Here is a 23,780-nt window from a genome sequence, read left to right as displayed (position 1 = left end):
ATGGTAACCAGGGCATCTTTGAGTCTTACTCCAAGCAGAAGCAAAACAAATACCAACAGGTTGAACTGGAGGTGCTATTTAGACTGGAGGGCTGGGTAGATTTTTCTAATGCCAAGTATATAGAAATAAAGCTGGGGGGGAGGAATGCGTGACTTCATGTGTGTCATGACATCATCATGCAAACACTTGCAAATTACGTATTCATTTCATCTGCACAATACCTTCATAGAAAACATTGTACCACCCCCATAGTCACCTGATCGCAGTTCAGGCACTTGGCAGCCAGCTCATATTTACGACCAGTTGCAGCATCTTGCAGTCACATGATTGCAATTTGCGACCGTTTTGCCAGTTTCCAGCAAAAAAGGTCCACCGGGGAAGCTGGATTCGCTTAATGACCTGTGATTACCTTAACAACCATTGTAAAAATGGACATAAAATTGGGTCCAGTCACATGGTGATTCACTTAAGGACCAGACCACTTAACAAGCAGCTTTCCTGTCCCTATTGTGGTCGTTAAGTGAGGACTACCTGTATACAGACTGTATACTGTATATATACCCTTCCCCATCTCCATAAGCACTAATGTATACTATAGGCCTCCTCTGTTGTCTTGGGTTGCCATGCATTAGTATCATCAATGCCATCAAGCAGGGCCCTTACTCACTGAATGTTTTGAGACTCCCAGTCCATAGTTAAAGGTATGGATGGGCATTGGCCTCCTGAAATGGTTCCCTCTATTAACCTTATTCTCAAAGATTTGCCAACCCACCTATTCTACAGGGAGGGGAATTTCCCATCATGCTCCTGACCCAGTGCCTGGAGGCTGTAAGGGCCTGGATGGGGTGCAATGGGCTTCGACTCAACCCAAGCAAGACTGAGTGTCTTTGGGTTTGTGGGCCTCCTGGGGCTAAGGTCTTTCCACCTTTGGTCCTGGATGGGGTTGCACTGCCCCAGATGGACCCGGTGCGCAATCTGGGGTCCTCATAGACTCACAGCTCCTGCTCAAAGAGCAGGTGGCAGCCGTGGCTGGGAGGGCCTTTGCACACCTTCGGGTTGTGCGCCATCTGCACCCGTTCCTAGACCGAGAGGCTTTGCTCACAGTCACTCATGCCCTCGTGACCTCCCGTCTGGACTACTGTAATGCGCTCTACATGGGGCTGCCCTTGAAGAGCATTCGAAAGCTTCAGGTGGTGCAGAATGCAACTGCACGGATAGTAAATGGTGTCGGGTACACGACACATGTAACACCACTGCTACGTGAGCTGCATTGGTTGCCGGTGTGCTTCCAGGTGCAATTCAAGGTGCTGGTTGTCACCTTTAAAGCCCTTCATGGCTTGAAGCCGGGTTACCTAAGGGACCGCCTTCTCCCAGTTGTTTCTGCCCATCCAATTCGATCTAGTAGGTTGGGTATGCTGTGGGTCCCGTCAGCCAGGGAGTGTCGGTTGGTGGGAACTAGAAGGCGTGCCTTCTCCTCCGTAGCGCCTGCCCTCTGGAACATCCTCCCTCCAGAAATTAGGATGTCCTCGACCCTGTTGGCCTTCCGTAAGGCCGTGAAGACCTGGCTTTGTGCCCAGGCCTGGGGCCTCGAGCATGTGGATGGTCCCGTATCTTGGCTGTATTAACATTCATACATTGCTCACTTGGCAGCCATGTATATTTATTTTGTATTTATTTTATATTTTAACTGTTTTAATTGTAATTGTTTTAATTGTTCAATGGTTTTATTGTTGTAAGCCACCCAGAGTCACTTGCTGAGATGGGCGGCTATAGAAATCAAATAAATAAATAAATAAAAATTAAAAAATTAAATAATCCCTTACTCTATATTAAACCAAAATCACATTATTTCTATAAATCATTCCGTTAACATCTTGTAAAGATCACTAAATGCAATTTCTCCCTCCCCTTATATTAAAAGAAAATATATAGACCACCTGAACAACTCTCCCCAAAACAACACTTGCTTATTTATTTATTTATTTATCAAATTTCATCACTGCCCATCTCCTCCAAAAGAGGATTTAACAAATAACAATTTTTGAAGGAATGTAGTTTGGAAAGCGCTGCACCAATTTCTAAGATTTAGCTTAATCTTTAATTGTTTGTAAATCATTATATAATTCCATACTGTAAAAAAGGGGGGGGGGAAGAAAAAGAAAAGAAAAAAAAACAACCTTGTACCTGTTGGTGATTTCCCCGTGTTAGACTTTAGGATAGCAGAAATCCATTTTGCGGAACCTCCCTCTGATTCTGAACACGGAGTTGGATTATGCTGTTTGGTGTATTGTTTTCTGCTACAGATTAAGGTTACTATGGTAACTAATCATTTTGGCGGGGTGAAGAGGTTGAATTTATTTGTCCTCTTTTTAGGTGTTAATAGTTGCATAGCCTGAAGAGAGGGCAGTTTTGCTTGTTAGTTTTTTTCCTTTTTTTATGGTTGCAGAGAGTAAGCAGCTCTCTGAGAGGCTGTGAAAATGCAAAGCCTGTAAATATGTTTTTGTGCTTTCTGTAAATAAATTTATTTTTACAGAAATGCCTGGTGTGTGGCTTTTTTGATCTCTCCTGGGCCAAATGCTTTCTAGCACTCCGCCAACATATGCTACCTACAGAGCAACATGAGGAGGACCAAAATGTTTCTGGTTATTGGATTGGACTGAGAATTGGAGTGTTTACTGTATGCCTCTGTTTCTTTACAAAACATGTTACAAATTGTATGGCAATAAAAATCATTTCTAGATTTTTAAATTTTTTTTTAATGAACTCAACACAACCAGATGCTAAACATATCAATTCTAATCATCTATTGTCATTGCTTTAACAAGGGCTAATGACTGATAATTCTGATTAATCAAATGTTTACAGCTAAAATGTATATAGAAAAAATCTACATTCCTCATTCCAGATGTATTTTTAAAGAGTTATATAAAGTTACATTATAATATTTTATCTGCCTTAAAGGTGGTCCATAAACTTGTTTATAAATGTTATCATTTTCCCAGTAATAACAGTTGGTAAAGTTTGGCTTTTACAAAGTAGGCTTTTTGGTTCAGACCCACTGTTAAGAGGCAATCCAGATAAAATCAGTTTTCAAAAAGGAGAATCCAGTTTCACATGGTCATATTAAAGCGAATGATACATGATTCCTGACATCCGTCTTCTGGTTCAGAAAGGCTGCGGTATATGTCCTGTTGTTCATTTACCTGGAGCTGTAAAACACAATGTGAACAATGAAGAAATAAATTGGCATGTGTACATTTTATGTAATTCCTTTTTAAACTGATACGTCTTGATCTGCAGCAGAAGGCGGCCTCTGATAATTTTAAGATATTAAACTGATTCCACCCATGGACAAGAAGTTTCTGAAATGTCCGTCCCTCAATTTGTTAAACCAAATGGTTAAAATTACTCAAGTGACTCAAAAGTTGTAGATCATTCTATTACTGAGCAATTTCTTTGTTTTGTTTTTTTTAATTAGTTTTAACACAATAAAATGTAATAAACTTTAAGAATGTTTGATAGGCAATGTTCTTGATATTTCAGGATATAAATTCTGGCAGCCAGAGTGATCCTCAAGTCCAACATTTTAAAAATAGGAGTGGGGAATTAGATGCTACCAAACTCCAATTCACCCTCACAGGGGGTGGCCTTGAGGAAAGGTGGAATAGAAATGCAGTGAATAAACAAACTCCCATTATCCTCAGCCAACACAGCCAGCAGGAAGGATACTGGGAGCTGTAGTCCAGCAATACCAAGAAAGCCCCCATTTCCTTATTGGCTAGGAAGGAAAAAGTTCCAGTAAAATATCGACTAGGGAAATATTTGATATTTACATGTAAATCTCAACACAAATTGGTATTTCCACCAATACCGTTTGTATTAATTGTAATATCATATGCAAGCCCTATGATACAATAATTCCTGATTTCTAGAATCAAAGTGATTGGTGCCAAATGAACGCCCATTAAATTTTATTTTACTTATTTCATTTGCATTGATATTGACATTTTCCCCTCCCCTTTGAACGTGCATATGAAACTCACTTATGTTTCTATATGTGTCTGTTTGTGTGTATGTGTATACAGTATGTGTGTGTGTGTGTGTATACATACCTACTTACATACACACACACACATACATACATACACACAGACATATCTGTCAGAAGCCACAGGACCAGAAGAAAAAATAAGCATTAACTGAATTAGTAACTACTGATAACCATTCATTGCCTGTAAAACAAGGTATCCTATGAAATGATTCCAAGCTTAGAAGAAATGGAGAAAATGGATTCTGAACTCAGTTGGACAAGAGAGGTTAGCCATCACTAACTGAACGTCTTTCACATTCAAAGTCAACCTCCCTTCCAGCCTCAGAATGTATTTTATCATCTGGCTTCCACCTCAGCTTTATTTTGTGCTGTCTCATATCTTCTTCACTTGCTGTACAAGGAACTGCAGAAGGACACAGATCAGTCGATATATAGAAGCTTAATTTTGCACCGAAGAATTCCTTTGATAAAGAGATTAAAGTTTAGGCATGAAATTCTATGTCGCAATAGGGCAAAAACTGTTAGAGATCTGAGTAAATGTTTTTTTTTTCTCTTACTGCCCCCCTTTCCTTTTGTCTTTCAACTGTTATCATTCATGAACTAAACCGCCTGACTTACACGAACGTCTTTTAAGCAAGACAATATTGTATGTGTAAAAGGCAGAAGGAAAACGTTTTAGTCCCCTTCTTCTTCCAGATTTCCTCTTACTGAAGGTCGGAATTATGCAAAGAACAGATTCAGCCAACTGCTACTGGGACATCACTTGTCACTGCTATTGGGACACACACTCTCTCCCATTGCTCTGAATAGAAGGAACTTTTATTTAGATCACAGGAAGCTGAAGAACTGTCCTGATTTCGAACAATTACGGTGCTGGTGGTGAACGGCGACTCCGATGTTCTAAGGATCAACACACCACTGGAACCTGGAATGTAAGAACTACAAGCCAGGGCAAATTGGATGTGGTTATTGATGAGATGTCAAGATTAAAGATAGACATTTTGGGCGTCAGTGAACTGAAATGGACTGGAATGGGCCACTTCACATCAAATGACCACCAGATCTACTACTGTGGGCAAGAGGACCACAGAAGAAATGGAGTAGCCTTCATAATTAATAGTAAAGTGGCTAAAGCAGTGCTTGGAAACAATCCAAAAAATGATAGAATTATCTCAATTCGAATTCAGGGCAAGCCATCTAACATCACAGTGATCCAAATATACGCCCCAATCACCCATGGTGAAGAAGCTGAAGTAGAGCAGTTCTATGAGGATCTGCAGAACCTACTGGACAACACACCTAAAAGAGATGTTATTTTCATCACGGGAGACTGGAATGCTAATGTGGGCAGTCAAATGACACCTGGAATTACAGGTAAGCATGGCCTGGGAGAACAAAACGAAGCAGGACATAGGCTGATAGAATTTTGCCAAGACAACTCACTCTGCATAACAAACACTCTCTTCCAACAACTGAAGAGACGGCTTTATACATGGACTTGACCAGATGAACAACACCGAAATCAGATTGACTACATCCTTTGCAGCCAAAGGTGGTGGACATCTATACAGTCGGTAAAAACAAGACCTGGAGCTGACTGTAGTTCAGATCACAAACTTCTTATTGCACAATTTAGGATCAGACTAAAAAGATTAGGGAAGACCCACAGACCAGCTAAATATGAGCTCACTAATATTCCTAAGGAATATGCAGTGGAGGTGAAGAATAGATTTAAGGGGCTGGACTTAGTAGATAGGGTCCCAGAAGAACTATGGACAGAAGTTCGCAACATTGTTCAGGAGGCGGCAACAAAATACATCCCAAAGAAAGAGAAAACCAAGAAGGCAAAATGGCTGTCTGCTGAGACACTAGAAGTAGCCCAAGAAAGAAGGAAAGCAAAAGGCAACAGTGATAGGGGGAGATATGCCCCATTAAATGCAAAATTCCAGAGGTTAGCCAGAAGAGGCAAGGAATTGTTTTTAAACAAGCAATGCGCGGAAGTGGAAGAAGACAATAGAATAGGAAGGACAAGAGACCTCTTCCAGAAAATTAGAAACATCGGAGGTAAATTCCAGGCAAAAATGGGTATGATCAAAAACAAAGATGGCAAGGACCTAACAGAAGAAGAAGAGATCAAGAAAAGGTAGCAAGAATAAACAGAAGACCTGTATAGGAAGGATAACAATATCGAGGATAGCTTTGATGGTGTGGTCAGTGAGCTAGAGCCAGACATCCTGAAGAGTGAGGTTGAATGGGCCTTAAGAAGCATTGCTAACAACAACGCAGCAGGAGACGACAGCATCCCAGCTGAACTGTTCAAAATCTTGCAAGATGATGCTGTCAGGGTAATGCATGCTATATGTCAGCAAATTTGGAAAACACACAAATGGCCATCAGATTGGAAAAAATCAACTTATATCCCCATACCAAAAAAGGGAAACACTAAAGAACGTTCAAACTATTGAATAGTGGCACTCATTTCACATGCCAGTAAGGTAATGCTCAAGATCCTGCAAGGTAGACTTCAGCAATTCATGGAGCGAGAATTGCCAGATGTACAAGCTGGTTTTAGAAAAGGCAGAGGAACTAGGGACCAAATTGCCAATATCCGCTGGATAATGGAAAAAGTCAGGGAGTTTCAGAAAAACATCTATTTCTGTTTTCTTGACTATTCTAAAGCCTTTCACTGTGTAGACCATAACAAATTGTGGCAAGTTCTTAGCAGTATGGGGATACCAAGTCATCTTGTATGCCTCCTGAGGAATCTGTATAACAACCATGTAGCAATGGTAAGAGCAGTCCACAGAAAATTGGACTGGTTTAAGATTGCGAAAGGAGTATGGCAGGGTTGTATACTCTCACCCTACCTATTCAACTTGTACGCAGAACACATCATGCGATGTGTTGGGCTTGAAGAATCCAAGGCTGGAGTTAAAATCGCTGGAAGAAACATTAACAATCTCAGATATGCAGATGATACCACTTTGATGGCTGAAAGAGAAGAGGAACTGAGGAGCCTTACGATGAAGGTGAAAGAAGAAAGTGGAAAATCTGGCTTGCAGCTAAACCTCAAAAAAACCAAGATTATGGCAACCAGCTTGATTGATAACTGGCAAATAGAGGGAGAAAATGTAGAAGCAGTGAACGACTTTGTATTTCTAGGTGCGAAGATTACTGCAGATGCTGACTGCAGTCAGGAAATCAGAAGACGCTTAATCCTTTGGAGAAGAGCAATGATAAATCTCAATAAAATAGTTAGGAGCAGAGACATCACACTGACAACAAAGGTCCACATAGTTAAAGCAATGGTGTTCCCCGTAGTAACATATGGCTGCGAGAGCTGGACCATAAGGAAGGCTGAGAGAAGGAAGATCGATACTTTTGAACTGTGGTGTTGGAGGAAAATTCTGAGAGTGCCTTGGACTGCAAGAGATCAAGCCAGTCCATACTCCAGGAAATAAAGCCAGACTGCTCACTTGAGGGAATGATATTAAAGGCAAAACTGAAATACTTTGGCCACATAATGAGAAGACAGGACACCCTGGAGAAGATGCTGATGCTAGGGAGAGTGGATGGCCAAAGGAAGAGGGGCTGACCAAGGGCAAGGTGGATGGATGATATTCTAGAGGTGATGGATTCGTCCCTGGGGGAGCTGGGGGTGTTGAAGACCGACAAGAAGCTCTGGCATGGGCTCGCCCATGAAGCCACGAAGAGTCAGAAGCTACTAAATGAATAAACAAAACTGACTAAATTTGTTGCACTGAGACCACTGAAATCAGTGAAAACAGCCCACTGGGGCTAAAGTCGAGTTTCCACCCATTTCAGCCCCAGGACAGAGGAATCTCCTGGTCTTCAGTCTTGGAATATGCCAGGATTCAGCAACAGACCAGAAGAGATGAAACAATGGCAGCTGTTCGTATCTCCCTGTCCCATTCCTAAGTGTTTTTAAGTATCACCCCACCACCACCACCACCACAATACTTCTCTGCCATTGCTCTGAATAGAAGGAACTTTTATTTAGATCACAGGAAGCTTAAGAACTGTCCTGATTTCGAACAATTACAGAAGATCAAGTTGGCTTAGAATCCATTTCATCCATTTAACTGCCAGACCTTTGGCTTTTTTAATGTTTCAAGGGCTTTTCAATGCACAGATACATATATAATATACAAAAATAGTACACAAACTCATCCTGCTTTTCTCCCTCTCTGTTATCTGAAAGGGGAACTTTTGGCTCAAGATAATTGAAAGGGAGCCCTTTTTCATTTTACGGGACATATCACCAAAATGATGTTTTATCCAAGTTAACCAGGGAAAACTGAAAAAAGTTTAGGCATAAATTACTCACCATTCATCTAGCTTAATGATGGAGTCTATCCAACTAGGAGGAAGAGCTGCAATCACCTTGGCAGTGCTGAATAATAGAAGACATCTGAAAAACAGAAGAAAATGATTTTTCTTTTTCAAAACTGCTTATAAAATATGGGGGGAAGACAAGGAAAGATGAGGATAGCAGGGGAAAGGAGACAGATAAGAAAGAGGAGTAAGAACACAAAGGGAAGGGGCTAATGAAAATAATTTGAAAATAATTTGCAAAGTTAGTTTTATGTTGCAAGTTGGGGTTCAGGATGGTTTCCAGATCTGACAATAAAGGCATATGTAATCACAAAAGGAACCATTTCTTATTTTAAGGCACAAATCTCTCTCCAGGTTTGGGAGGGAAAAGAAATGTTAATATTGGTGAATTGAAGTGTTTTTCTGAGAATATACATACATGAATGCAACGTGGATATTGAAATTTCCCGTCTATGCAAGGAACTCTAAATAATCCAGAAGCTGGATCTGGCTGATAGCCTCTTTTACATTCAAATTCAACCACCTTTCCAGCCTCAGAATATATTTTATCATCTGGCTTCCACCTCAACTTTATATTGTGTTGTCTCATAACTTCTTCACTTGCTGTACAAGGAACTGCAGGAGAACAAAAATCAGATGACATATAGAAGTTTAATTTTGCACCGAACAATTTCTCTGATAAAGAGATTAAAGTTTAGGCATGAAATTCTATGTTGCAAAAGGGTAAAAACTGTTAGAGATCTGAGTAAATGTTTTTTTTCCCTCTTACTGCCCCACTTTCCTTTTGTCTTTCAACTGTTATCATTCATGAACTAAACTGCCTGACTTACACGAACGTCTTTTAAGCAAGACAAAATTGTATGTCTAAAAGGCAGAAGGAAAACGTTTTAGTCCCCTTCTTCTTCCAGATTTCCTCATACTGAAGGTCAGAATTATGCAAAGAACAGGTTCAGCCAACTGCTACTGGGACGTCACTTCAGATCTTCTCTTTCAGCATGGACTAGTCAGGGTAGATGTGACTGAGTCAAAAGAGAGCAGAGTCTACCATCCATACTTAAAATTTCTATTTTTAAAAATTATTTTTTGCTCCCCAGAGATTCAATTACTACTAGCATTCAGAAAAGCCTAGCCGGGTGTTGGGCAACTGGGCATTTTACAATTTCTGTTCACGGAATGATTGGTGATGACAACGATGATTGGAGCGCCCTGTTTTCTCAGCGGTGAAACACTAAGAAGGAGAAAATGTAGACTGCAGAGGTCAAGTAAGCTAAATTCTGAATGTTGACAAGTTCTTTTCAGTCAGGTTACTGATTGAAAAACGGACTGATATGAAGTGCAGCTTAGGGGAAGCAGCATTTCACCGGAAGGTTTCACAAAATGAGGACAACATTTGTAAATGGTAATTGTACAATTCCCCTTATGAGGCAGTTTCTCTCTGAAATAGTTCCCTTCCCTTGGTTCATGACACAATCATTTCTCACTCCATTATAGGGCAGTAAAACACCTTCTGACTATAATATACTGACACAACAGCTCTGTCGTCATGAAATTTATACATTTCAAGAAGTACAATATTTCTCTATAAAGAATAAATATATAAAGAATTATAAATATTACTTATACCTCTGCATGTTGGTGTTTGTGACCAATAGCCATTTTGACAAGTCACTCTTGGAGATCCTATCATTTTATAACGATGTTGGCATTGATAAGTTACCCTGTCATTTGTGTTATAGTATGAATTGGGGATCTCCACGATGTCTCCATCATCCACATGAGGTGGGCGTCCACATCTTCCCCCAATATCTACATTAGATACAGAATCTATTGAGCAACACCCCTCATGATTACAAATATTATAGTGTACACACAGACATATTTATAAGCTTATTCAGTAAGGAACTACATTGCAAAATAATTTTGAAAAAGCAACACTGTCATACAGCTTGTTTAACAGATGAGCAGAAAATGATTAATCAGTTGTCCCTATTGTTGTCTTTCAACTTTAGAAAGTATATCATCAGCACTTTCGTAGTACCTTAATCAGATCTGTGATCACACGAATAGCCGTGGCACTGAGATACATGGGATCTCCCTACAAGGGGTTCTTAATTCTACTACCCACTTTCTATTAATAACCGTTCAAATCCTCCACTAATAGGATGTGTCGTTGTTGTACAGAATGTTGTATAGTGCTAATACCCGAAAGTCTTCTGCTTCCTAAAAAAGCTTTGTCCTTTTTGATCCTGATGTCTGGAACTCCTACCTGTTCCTCTAATTAGACTCTTTTCCATGAAAGCTTCGATTTACTTCTAGGGGGAGACATCTATGAGGAGGGAGGATGTTGATGGGTGGGGGGATGAGTAAAACAGTGTATTACCTCTGCCCTTTTTGTACAAGTGTCATGACGTTGCACAGACGTAAAAAGGGGTGGAATTTGCATTTTTTCAGCAGAACTGGCAAGAACCACGCTGAGCTGGAGTTGCACTCTAGTTTCTTTACTGTTCCTACCATACACAGAATCTTGCTAGACTGAAGGTACCCTAACTGCTCTAAGGGGAAAACTACTCCTGGAATCTAAGGCGGGGCCAGCCTAACTTTCTTTGTCAGCCAGTCAAGGCTTTCAACATGGTGAGAATGCTTATCTCCCTGAAATGCAGCCCCTCCTCCTCCAGCTCCGAGACCCATCACAATTTTGATGAAAGCATTAGATCCTGTGAACTTTCCAATTCAATAATTTTAGGATTCATTGGTTCTTAGCTATAGTGTCATCCCTTCAAGTTAGACCAGATCAGGAAACAGACTCCACAGGAAGACTGGAAATATGCTTTATTGAGACAGGTTTTAGTAACAGAAGCTTGCAAGTCTGTCTGTGTGTCAGGATATAGAGTGAAGAACCACATTGAGACCAGAAGCTTAAGCTCTAGTCTTTATTGTTCTACTCTACTAGACAGAATCCTGTTAAACTGAAAGGCACTAGCAAACTCTACCAGAAAAAAACCCAGAAACCTAAGGCAGGTCTTTTCTGGCCTTCTTGGCTGGGAGCTCAAGAGATTCAACACTACCCGTGTGCTTTTCCCACTGGAGAGGGCCCCCTTCTTCTTCACCAGCAGTCTCAATAACACTGTGTCTTGTCTTCCCTTCCCTTCCTCTTATACCCCAAGGAGGAGGAGTGGGAGGGTAGGCTGAATCTCTTCAGAACACTGTCCCACCTCTCTGGACTTAACACATATTTCTTCTGCATGTGGAGTTTCCCTAACGGCCTCTGGATTCTTTCTCAAAGATCACTTCCTGGCTCTATCTAACTAGGGAATTAATGGGAGGTGTGGGCTGTCCCTGTAAAGGAAAAGCTTGCGGAAACAGATAAGGCTAGAGTGCAGCCATTGGAAGAGAAAGAAATCCAGCGGGAGGTGGGCTTAGTCCCAATACAACCAAAGATAAATCCTTAAAGGCATGTGGGAAGAGGAAATGGAGACTCCTACAGGATAGAAAGAAAAGCCAGAATTTGAAGAGTGCAATAACACACTCTTACAGGAGAACCAGAGTGCCAGACAACTGTAAGACCGAGATACTCAAAGTAGAAGACACGAATCAATCATTGGCAGAACATTTTGGCAATGATTGGACTGCTTTCTGGACCTTGGTTAGATTCTGTTGGCTAGGGATTTCAGTGGAAGAGGTACCATTTTATCAACTTTGTCCCAAATGCCAAATATTGAATCCAAAAGGGGTGGCAGATAGGAATCCTATGGAGAAAGAGCCTGAGATTCCAGTTCCTTTTATAAAGATAATTACGAATATAGTAGGTCCTCTGCTCAAGACAGTTAAGGATAACCAGTGAGAAAATATGGATTTCTGTCATCTAGAGTGTTGTGGGTGTGTATGAAAGTAGGAACACGTAGGTTGATAATAGTGGCATGTTATGCTCCAGTGAATGGTAATAATGAAATATCAAGGAACAGATTTTGGGGAAAGGTGTGCAGCATTCGGAATGAATGCAATCCAGGGCAAAAAATATTGGGTAGCATGAAGGGATGGAAGGAAATGAAAGATTACAGAAAAAGTGATTGGATCATTCAGAGACCCAAGAATGAATGAAAAATGTCACTATTTGGTGAATATCTGTTAATAATATATCTGTCTGTTTTGAATACGTGGGTTAAGCATATGTCTACTCATGCATACGTGTAGCATAAAAGAATCTAAAAGCACCGTTTGGTTGTTTATGGTGAAAGTACGAGAGACTTACTGAAGCATACAAGCGCAAGACGAGTCTCTGAATTTGGGCGGAACACTTTTTGGTCTTCAGAAAAAAATGATGGACATAGAAGAAAATAATATTACTAATAAAGTGAAAGTAACTGAAGGGAAAGTAGCAGGCCTGCAGCAAGAGAAAGTATGAGCCCTGCAGGTCACATTATTAGCAGTTAGAGTAATCTCCTACCAGAATTACTGGAAGAAAGTTGCTAGCAACAGGCTGAAAAACTACATCACGGTGTGCTTCAAAAGTGTGTGGAGTTATGATCATAGGAAGCAGGAAAGAAGATGCTTAGTGGGATGAAGTGGAAGAGTTGGTAAATAAGAAAAAGTCATATAGGGAAATGATTGTGAGGGAAAAAAATAAGGATGAGAGAAAGACATTTTATAACGTGCCTAGAGAGAAAAAAGAGAGTTGCCAAAAATATAGCCAAAGAGAATGGCTAGGAGTGGTTCCTGTTACAAAGGGCAGGAAAGGTGGGATGTAAATCTAACAAACAAGGAAATTGTGCTATGTGGCTTATTACGCACGCACGTTTCAACACATCTGTGTCTGATAATTGGAAGAATGCTGCTATTGCTCCCCATGGAGAGGGAAAGGTAGCCAGGGTGAGTGAAAAAGCTACAGGGGGATTAGCTTATTAATGGTTCCTGTGAATGCACCCGGGAGAGAATACAAGATGTGACAATGAGCAAAATTGGGGAAGGTCATCGTGGCTTTATGCTGGGCAGGGGTACACAATCCATATTTTTGCCCTTTAGCTGGTCACTGGGAAATATTTGGATGTGAGAAAGGAACGTTATTGTACATTTGTTGATTCAGGATAAGCTTATAGCAAAGGGAACAGGCTTGAATTACGGAACATTTTGTGTGAATGTGGAGTTGGAAGTTGGTTGCTGAATGTGGTAACAGTGGTAGTGGAGAGATCTAAGGCAAGCATGACAATCAAGGGAACCCTTAACCAAGCAGGAAGGAAGACAAGGGTATGTGACGCTCTTTGCGTTGCTTAACTATTACACGTTCCTGTATGAGAGCATCCTGAGCGCTTGTAAGGATGCCTGGGGACGTGAATGCGACCTTACTCTTGTTTATGGGTGGAGGCTTATTGTTGGCTGAGAAGGTAAACGATCTGCAACGACTGTTAGATACGTGAATGATGCAATGCGGAGTATATAGTGATCACTGAAATAGCTAAATTTGAAAGGGGAAAGGGAGTACACATTATTAATCAATGGGGGAAAATGAAGCAAGTAGGCGGATCTGTCTACCTTGACAGAATGAGGACTAAGGGTGGGAAAATGGAGGGAGACGTTGTCATAAATAACTATATGTGAGATTTTTAAAATGACAACCAAGTTCGTATCACGTAATGTTACAGGGCTGAAAGGGAGAGTTAAAAGAGGCTAACTCTATATTGGAGCTGTGTCTGTGTGCTCCAGGAGACACATACCCTCCCAAATGAGAAAAAGGTTCTAGCAAGAAAATGAAACTGAGCTCCTTTATATAAGTGGAAATTCAAAACTTTTCGAGAAGAGTGAAAACATGTTCTACCTTCATAGTCCAGCAAGAAACATCAAATTCTGAGGAACAGCACATAATTTTAGCAGTAAAATATTGAAAAAGCATGCTAGAACCTTTCCAAAATGACACGCAGGACCCGGTATAGCGAAAGCAAATTCATTTCCAATTCTGTCCTCATTTCTACACAGTAAAGACCTGTACATAAATACCTGCACAACGCGGTGCTTCTGTCCAACGTTGCTTCAAACATGTGATGAAAGCACGTCCAATAAGACTATAACCCGAGCGGCATCGATAGCTCACCCTCTCCATGGGCAAATACCTTTCCTTTATTATACCATTAATCTGACCATTTGGGAGTTGAGGGGGAGGAGGACATCTTACATCTAAAATGGTAAAAAAAATGGTCCCATTCCAGTAAAACTCATCTAAACATGCCCCCGAAGCAAACTCGTCTAAACATGCCCCCACTTTTAAAATCAGGACTGACAGCCCACATCACACGGAATGGAAAATAGAACGGTGGCCCTGCAGGCCTGAAGGTGCTTCCCGCTGACTTGGGTGGGATACAATGGGATCTCCTCTTCCTCCAGCAGTGACTGTTTCTGTCCATCGCGCAGAGATGAAATTGGTGCTTTCACTAATTGCTGTCATGATACCTGCTCAGCCTGAGATCAACGGTGGTGGGTTGTCTGTGTCAATAATTTGCCCTGAAACTTCCTTTGCAAGATGAACATTAACTTGGGGGTTGGGGCACCCCAGTAAAGCATGCAATCTGTTGTCTAATTTTGTTTGTAAAAGCTAAAGAAGAATACAGATGAAAGTTGGGTAACTGTGCTTTAGAGCCATTCCGAAATGTTGTCCTGAACACTGCATGATCCTGCAAGAAACTTAATGTAATTACTGCGATGCTCAACTTTCCATTAAATCTGATTCACAAGTGTTTACTCAGAAATCTCTTTAATGGAATGTAGCATACAGCACAGTGAAAAAGTTGTGAATGAAATTCCCATGCTTTCCCAGTGAAACAACCCAATGAGTTAAAATCCCTCCCCATTCTCAGGCATGCAACCCCCCTCTTCACGCCCCTTTGTGCCAGTCAGTCCGGTTCCCTACAGATGTTCCCAGCAGCTCTCAGCAGGTTGGCCTTGAATGCCAGAGATGGTCCAAGCAAGATGCTTTTCCCTCCTTGCACGTTCCCCCTTGTCATGTCCCCCATTGCAATGTATACATATATCACAACGGGGAACATGCCTTCCCAGGGAAGGGGAGGAAGGAGGAAGGAACCAGTGATAATCTTATAAGCACGAAAGTCAAATACAAATAAACTACAAAGGAACCATAACTTTGTCCTGACCGGGAAAACCATCATCTTATCTCCCTGACAGTTCTGCATTACCACGGGGGACACACCTGCTCCGGACACAGGAAAAGGACAGAGGCAATCAGCGCTAATCCCCCCGATTGCCCATCAAGACTCCGGAATCGCCCCTGATCGTCCATCAAGACTCCGGATCAGGATTTTGGGACAATAGGGGGTGGGGAAGGATCGGGTCCGCACCGCGGGTATTTACCGGCTACCTCGCACACCATGTGCTCATTCCCATTCATTTTCTGTATATGCATTCTACTCCTAATAAACCGGAAATCCTTAGCCCTGACTAAATGAGTCTGTGTCTCTTTTGGAATAAGGCAACCATCACACCCCTCCCAACTCGACTGACCCGCAAGTCTCTACACGTGTTGACACCATTCATGCATGTGAGTCCAATCAGATGTTCTGGGAATGTTTGATTGGGGAGCATGACACTTAATCAGATAAAACCTTTATGAACTACATGCAGAGGAGAAGCTGCCGAATGAATCTCTGCTTGATGAACTACTCTGGCCTTCTCCCTTCCCATCAGTCTCTCACGAAGCTGGATATCAAAGCTATGGATGCAATTGGATTGGTTGGGGAGGAGAGGTTGGCTCAAAGGCCCCTGATTCTGGGGGTTCCATCGGGGCCAGTCCTCTCTGCTTGCCCTTTAATCCATATGGAGCCACTGGGCAAGGTCATCTGACAGTGCAGGGTGTGCTATCATCAGCTACCTAGGCTGTGAGGGAGATGCCCTCAACGTCCTTTCCTGGTGCTTGGAAGCTGTCAGATCTGGATGGGAGAGAAGAGGCTGAGATGAAGGCTAGTCAGTCTCCTTTTCTCTTTTTAAGTGCTTGTAGTTTTCTGCTTCGGTGCTGTTCTTTTACTGATTTTATAGTTGGGTAATACTGTGGATATTTTATTTGGCTTCTATACTCTATATAAGCAGTTCAGAATCTCTGGATTGTGGTGAGGTAGAAGTGGGGAAGATGAGAGAGAGAGAGAGACAGAGACAGAGAGAGAGAGACAGACAGACAGAGAGAAAGAAAAATATACTTGATCGTTCAAAGGGACCAAGACAGACACACATGCTATTTCCAGGCACAACAATTGCACTGATCTGTCTCTCATTACATGCAGTAATCGAATCCACGGTGCGCGACTCCTTGAAGACCATCCGGAAGTTACAACTGGTCCAGAATGAAGCAGCATGTGCAGTAATGGGTGCCTCTAGGTTCACCCACATTACACCCTGTTGCATGAGCTGCACTGGCTCCCAGTTTCCTTCCAGGTGCAATTCAAGGTGCTGGTTATTACCTTTAAAGCCCTCCATGGCATGGGACCAGTTATTTGTGGGACCACCTCTCCTTAATGACATCTGCCCTTCCTTCTAGATTGGATAGGTTGGGCACATTCCTGGTCCCTTCCCTTAAATGTTGCCATCTTATGGGACCTAGGAAGCGTGCCTTTTCCATGGCAGCCCCTGTCCTTGGAACACTCTTCACCCTGAAATTCAGCAGGCCCCCAAATTTTAACCTTCCAGAAATTACTCAACTTTTCCCCAAGCATTAGGTTACGGTGAGCTAAGTTGGTTATGGTGACAGGATTTTTGGTTTTCATATTTTTATTGTAGATAGATGTAGTTTGATATTTTGGTTGTGAGCCTCCCAGAGTTTGGTACAAGATGGGCAGCTATAGAAAAGTTTTAAGCAAGCAAGCGAGCAAGCAAGCATCTGTACCTCAACCAGGAAGTGAGGTTGTTTGCATTTCTGGAACAGAATTATCCTCTGTCTTTTTGCTTCCCTCTCTAAAGCTATTCATTGCATACTGTGACATTTAACATTTCCAGCTGTTTGGCAACTGCTGCCTTGCTGTTTCTTCTGTTCCATATTTAGGAAACATTAAGTTCACCAATATATGATCTGTATCTATGTTTACAGCAGGACTATTCATTTGCTAGGAGAAAACAATACTGGCCAAGTCATCTTTCCCTTTTGTAACATGTGTCTGTTAAAAAGAAACAGTGTAACTTTGGTTATTCCTCTTCATTTGACAAGCAGCTGTTCCACTCTTTGTTGAAACACATTTCTTGCATGCTTCTCACATATCTAGAAAGAAGCTGTTCAAGATGAATGTGTGGAAGTCCAGTGATACAACCTTTTCTATTCTCCATTTGAAACAGTACATCCTCTTATCATGCCTGCCCAGTATCCTGTTGCAACTAAGTACTCCAGATAGGTGCACTTTCTACTAAAATGTCCTGGGTGAGATATGTTCCTTATGGAAAGTTACAAAAACAGTTGTTAAAAAATACACTTGTGCAGAGTTAGTTAATTAGATCTGCCCTTCTGTAATTGTAATAATGAATGCAAGTTCTACTTACCGACACATTTTGGTGAAGGTGACCAGCCATTCCTTGTGCATTCAACAACCCGTTCTCCATTATCTGGTTCATAATTAAATCCATGGTCACACTGAATTCGAAGTAGATCCCCATCATGGTATATAGTTCTTTGAGGTCGGAAAGAACCATTAGATATTCTTGGAGGGTTGCATGTAATTTCTAGGGAAAATAAATCATATATTTCATATTTTAAAAAGCTTGTGCTCATATCAGATTATGGGTATTGCTTCCTATTAGCACAGAAAACAATATCATTATTATTTTAAAACTATATATAGCCCTGTGAGACCATTTTATGAAGCAGGTATGTCTTCTGATGGGCACTAACTAATTTAAAACGGGCAGTTAATATCTACAGTAAAACCTATTGTGGAATTAGCCATCTTGATTGAAAGTATTTTAGTACACTTGTACTTATTTGGAAGATTGTAAATCAATTCAGCAACTTGTTATAATTATCCTTCCCCTGCAGCTTGGTTTTGAATTGAAATGTAAAGCTACCATCTGATACACCGATACTTCCTATTCAGTCCCACTGGATTCAAGGGGATTTTATTCTAACCAACGTGTAGAGCAGGGCCAGAGAGCTGCACCTGTTCCAGATTGCAAATCGAGCCCCACATGCTGTAGTGGGCCAGATGATACCAAGGGGTGGGATGTATAGTGGGGAAATCCTAATCCCAGCCACAGGGGATTATCCCTCATCCCTCATCCGTTTCTCCCTGTAGATGAACACTACATTCCCCCCTCCTTGCCCTAGATTGTCTACCATGCACTTCTTCTAATGGGCAAAGACGTATTATAAAGAAGGTGATTGGAGTCACTCTGTGCCTGCCCTGACTGTGGCAGCTGCAGGAAATATGGGGTGCATCACCATGTAAAACCCACACAAATGATTTAGTTAGAAATGACCTTTGTCTTCCCAACTGGAGAAAGTGCAGAGACCTCCTAGAATAATTGGTCAGCTCCCCCATTAGGCAAAATGCACTGGGTGCCCATGGGGATGAGAAGGTGATAGTAGCTTTGTTTAGGCTCATGGACTAAAGATTCCTCATTCCTAGGGTATTGAGTTCAATTGGTATGCTGAAGTCCTAAAGGATGGTGATAGATGGCTTTTAAAATTAAACTCTTTGAGTCACCTTTGCATTGTCTGACCTGGATAGCAAGACAACACTTACTAAACGTCCCCAACTATCAGGTGGTGAAGTTCAGGAGCTTCAGCATCATGCAGCTACACTAGCCAGTCAGCTGCTGGTCCCTTCAATCTGGATCCCACTAGATTTACTTTAGAATTTTCTGGGGAAAGGTGTCCCCAAACTCTTCCATGAAGGCACCTACATTTGTCATGAAACAGGACAATTGCTGGCGGTCCCCATTAAATTTTACATATAAATCTCAGCTTCCAACTCAGGGGGAGGGGAGACTTATGTGTCCTTCGTGGGGTTCTCCCCATGTTACAGAGGGTCTACTGCTTTTCTTGGCTTTGCCGGTTGGGGACGGCTGTCCTTTTCTTGGCATCAGCTCAGGTGTGGACCTCCTGGAAGACACCTGATCCAGAGACAATGATGGGTTTTGCACTATTGTCTCCATGGATGTTACTCGGGCTTTGACGGTTTGTATCTTCTCCAGGGTAATCTCTTGTTCAGTCCCCGAGTCTTGGAGTCTGGTTCTCCTGCCTTTCCATCACACCTCAGTTGACTGGTGAGGGGTGGAGGTGACTTCACTCTCTGTCCTATCTGCCCAGTCTTGGTGGCATCATTGTTCATCACCCAGTGGTGTCCAATCCACTTCTTTGAGGTCTGGGTGACTGGACTGCTGGAGCCAGGACTCCTGTACTCCAGATCCTCTGGTAACATCCAGTGGAATCAGTTCCATGTCTAACTCCACAGTATGGCTTTGTGGAGGTAAGGAGATTCCCACAGCTCCTTCTGTTTCCAAATCTCCATTCAATCCATCTCTCAGCTCCTGAGTTGTAGCGGTCTCCCTCTCCATCTGTTGGGTTGGATCATCAGATGTCAAGTTTGACATTTAGTAGATTTTGAACTCTCTTCTGGGTATAAACGTCTCCAAGTAGAGTCCAATTAAAGGTGATTCGCAATTTTATGTAATGACTGCAGCAGTCTATCACCATTAAATCCAATTCATCCATAAATATAGTAGAAATCGCTTTAATGGAAGAAGCATACCGAATGGCAAAAAAGTTGTGAATGAAAGTTCTTGCACTTTCCCTAACTTAAACAGCCCAATGAGTGCATGATTTCCCCTCCCTTGCTCTAGTATGTAACCTCCCTTTTTCAGTTGGAGCCAGTCTCTTGACTCCCTGCAGGTGTCTTCAACGGCTCAGCCAGTTGACCTTGGGTATAAGAGGTAGTCCAAACATGATGTATTCTTACTCCGGAATGTTCTCCCTCCCACCCTACCGACTCGCAAGTCTTGACACGTGTTGACTTCATTCATGCATGCGAGTCCAATCAGATGTTCTGGGAATGTTTGATCGTGGAGCATGACACTTGGTAAGTAGAGTCTGTCAATGTAGCTGCATGGATAAAGGGCAAGGTTCATTGTCATTATTTTTCTGGTCTTCCTATCCAGGGCTTTTAGTTCTACCTGAGTCCAGTCCAGTATTCCAGCTTTGTATCTAATGACTGGAATTGCCCCGGTGTTAATCGCCTTGATGGTATTTCCTCCACTGAGTTTGGACTTTAAGATCTTCTTCACTCTCATGATATATTCACTACTAATCTTCTTCTTGACTTCAGTGTGCCTGATGTTGTCAGCTTGAAGGATGCCCAGGTATTTGTAGTGATCTTCTTCCTCCAGCCTCTTGATGTTATTTCCATAGGGCATCTTGATTCCCTCAGTTTTCACTATTTTCCCCCTGTCGTTGGTAAGGGTGGCACAGTTGTCCAGTCCAATCTCCATTGCAATATCTTGGCTGTACGTTCGGACAGTGTGGGGCACTATTTCAGATGGTGTTTTTCCGTACAGCTTCAGATCCTCCATGTAAAGGAGGTGGGGTAGCCTGGCAGATGTCTTTGATGTTTGATAGCCACGGCCGGACTTGTTCAGTATTGTTGACAGAGGAATCAATGCAGTGACAAACAGTAGTGGTGAGAGTGAGCCTCCTTGAAAGATTCCTCTCCTGGTGTTAACCTCTCCCAGTCTATCACCATTGACCAGAAACTGTGCCTTCCATTCTGCCCTTGATCTTTGCACAAAGCTTCTGATGTTCCTACTGACTCCTGTTATTTCTAGGCACTTGATTATCCAGTCACGTGGCAGGGAATCAAATGCCTTCTTGTAATCAATCCAAGCTACATTGAGGTTGGTCTTCCTTCTCTTGCAATTTTCCAAAATAATTTTGCCAGTTAGGAGCTGATCTTTTGTGCCTCTGCTGTTTGGGCAGTTCTACCTTTCTGCTCAGGTAGAGAAACTTTGTTTTTAACTAGATGCTGTTCAGCTGCATCAGCTGCCACAACTGTTAGCAATTTGAAAGTTGTTGGTAAGCAGGTAATTGGCCTGGTGCTGCCCCTTTCATTGGATCTTTCATTATCGGCCGATCCGGTATAGGTTTCTGTAAGTTAGGTCTCACCATATGGTTTACGGAAGAGGCATTCTTTGTCTGGATCCTCTGATGAGACCTGCCCAGTATGGCTGAACCTCGGGCATAGCTCTCCTCCTCCTCAAAGCACGCAACCCCACAACCGCATCAAGGTAGTGCCTCACTGGGGGATGACAGTGAAGATTCTGCCTTCTCATATACTGTAGAACTCAAGGCAGCAGTGAACATAGCTAATGCTCCTGCCTCCTATATCCCCCAAAACAACACCCTGTGAGGTGGGTTGGGCTGAGAGTGACTGGCCCAAAATCACCCAGCGGCTTTCATCCTAAGGGAGGCCTAGACCTCAGAGTCTCCTGGCTTCTAGGCCAGCACCTTCACCACTACACCAAACTGGCTCTGGAGTATAGGTTTATTGAGAGGTGTTAAGTGAGAAGTTGAGAAAGAAGTAAGTCTGTCAAGTGTTTTGTATAATTAAAGCCTTCCTGGAGACACTAACAGTCCTCTCCTTGTTGGCAATCTGCAACTTTTCCAAAAGAGCCCTCTCACTGTGTGCTTGGCTTTCTGTGCTCCGTGCACCAGTGGCTTCTCCTCTGTATTCTTGTGCAGAGCATGGCTAAGGAAAGGCTCAGATTTCTAAAATTAAGCCTCTAAGCTTCTCCCCACCCCAGGTGTTTCTCATGGTTAGCTGTTTCCTCATCTTCTCCTGCACTCTACTTTAAAAGTGTTACCTTTTTCTTTTGGAAATGATTTGCCAAGGCCATCCACTTGTGATAAGTGGTGGTGATCTGGGGAGGGGGGCAGGGGTTGCTGATGTTGTCTCACATAAACATTTCCTGGCTGACAAGCAACAGCTATAAACAATTAAGTGTGCTGAATTAGAGGTATGGATAATTGTGGTAGAATGACATATAAACAGTGAAACCTTCCTAGGGATGAACTTCAGCTGATGCACATAGGCGTCGCTTTTGAGGAAACCTGCATGTGTGGGGCTTTCATCTCTTCATACTGGGCATTTGGTTCTGGATGTACTCAGATGCTTCATTCCCTGTTTAGTTTCTATTGCAATAAGGCCAACCTGCACACACATCTTTGATTGGCCTACTGAATCCCACAATGTGAAATGATCACAAGTTCTGATAATAATCCTCACCAAGGACTTCCTTTCAAGGTTTGCACCAATGATAAGCTGAGAACTACCTTATATTGCTTTGGTCCTAACAGAAAATGCTTTCCTCAGCTAATATTTCAAGAAATGACTCTTTCCAGTAAAAAATGACTCTTTGATTGTCTCATCAGGAATGTTTGCACATCCTGAAAGTCTTTTTCTTCTTTCTTCCTTATTTGTCATTCCAGTTCCATCCTTAAACATGGGCCGTTTAGATACAAGGACATTATTAGATAGGTATAGCAGCACTACTTAACATTGTGAAAATAGGTTGAATAGCAGATTGCAGTAAGCGAAGTAAGTGATGTGGTGACTGCCCTTTCTCAGTGCCTGGGGACTGTGGGGGTCTGGATGGGGAACAGGCTTCAGCTGAGCCCTGATAAGACAGGGTGGCTGTGGGTTGGTGGAGCCTTGGTATCCGGGAAGTTATCATCTTTAGTTCTGGATGGGTTGCACTGCCCCATTCAGAACCGGTGTAGAACCTGGGGTCCACCTGGACTCATGACTCCTGCTCAAAGAGCAGGTGGCAGTCATGGCCAGGAGGGCCTTTGCACAGCTTCGTGTTGTGCGCCAATTACATGCTTTCCTGGATCGAGATGCCCTCCGGAAAGTCACTCATGCCCCGGTCATCTCCCACTTATACTATTGCAATGCACTCTACATGGGGATACCCTTGAAGTGTATCTGGAAGCTGGTCCAGAATGCGGCCGCATGGGCAGTCATGAGTGCCCCAAGATCAGCACATGTGACACCAGTGCTGCGTGAGCTACACTGGGTGCCAGTTTGCTTCTGGGTCCAATTCAAGGTGTTGGTTATGACCTTTAAAGCCCTACATGCCATGAGGCCAGGCTACCTGAGGGACCGTCTCATCCCCATAACATCGGCCTGTCTCACCTGGTCATGCAGAGAGGGCATGCTACTGACCACTTGGACAGTCCCATTGACACCTGGGGGTTGATATTGACCACTACACAAAACTGACGACCTCTTTGTTTTAGGAATGATTTGCCAAGGCCATCCACTTGTGGATAAGTGGTTGTGATGTGGGAAGGGAGACAAGGGTTGCTGGTATTGTCTCACAGAAATACTTCCTGGCTGACAGGCAA

The 23,780-nt window shown here is 42.5% G+C and overlaps 2 protein-coding genes across 2 annotated transcripts in view; both read right to left on the bottom strand.

Annotated features, from left to right (window-relative positions):
* Positions 1–2,732: 2,732 nt before the first annotated feature.
* Positions 2,733–23,780, bottom strand: part of LOC134493669 (complement factor H-related protein 5-like) — a 73,949-nt gene continuing 52,901 nt past the window's right edge. Inside the window, exons 11-12 of the mRNA XM_063298389.1 lie at positions 8,826–9,022; positions 2,733–3,209 (exon numbers count right to left, since the gene is read on the bottom strand). Of these exons, the coding sequence (XP_063154459.1) occupies positions 3,111–3,209; positions 8,826–9,022 (296 nt within the window). The 3' untranslated portion in view covers positions 2,733–3,110. The remainder of the gene's footprint in view (positions 3,210–8,825; positions 9,023–23,780) is intronic.
* LOC134493671 (complement factor H-related protein 1-like) overlaps positions 4,187–23,780 on the bottom strand; it is a 33,006-nt gene continuing 13,412 nt past the window's right edge. Inside the window, exons 7-10 of the mRNA XM_063298391.1 lie at positions 17,927–18,106; positions 14,396–14,572; positions 10,031–10,213; positions 4,187–4,454 (exon numbers count right to left, since the gene is read on the bottom strand). Of these exons, the coding sequence (XP_063154461.1) occupies positions 4,318–4,454; positions 10,031–10,213; positions 14,396–14,572; positions 17,927–18,106 (677 nt within the window). The 3' untranslated portion in view covers positions 4,187–4,317. The remainder of the gene's footprint in view (positions 4,455–10,030; positions 10,214–14,395; positions 14,573–17,926; positions 18,107–23,780) is intronic.

Source organism: Candoia aspera, chromosome 3 (genome assembly GCF_035149785.1).
Source record: "Candoia aspera isolate rCanAsp1 chromosome 3, rCanAsp1.hap2, whole genome shotgun sequence".
In the NCBI taxonomy this organism is placed as follows: Eukaryota; Metazoa; Chordata; class Lepidosauria; order Squamata; family Boidae; genus Candoia; species Candoia aspera.
The sequence above is the reverse complement of the archived record's forward strand: the minus strand, read 5'-3'. Positions and strand labels throughout refer to the sequence as shown.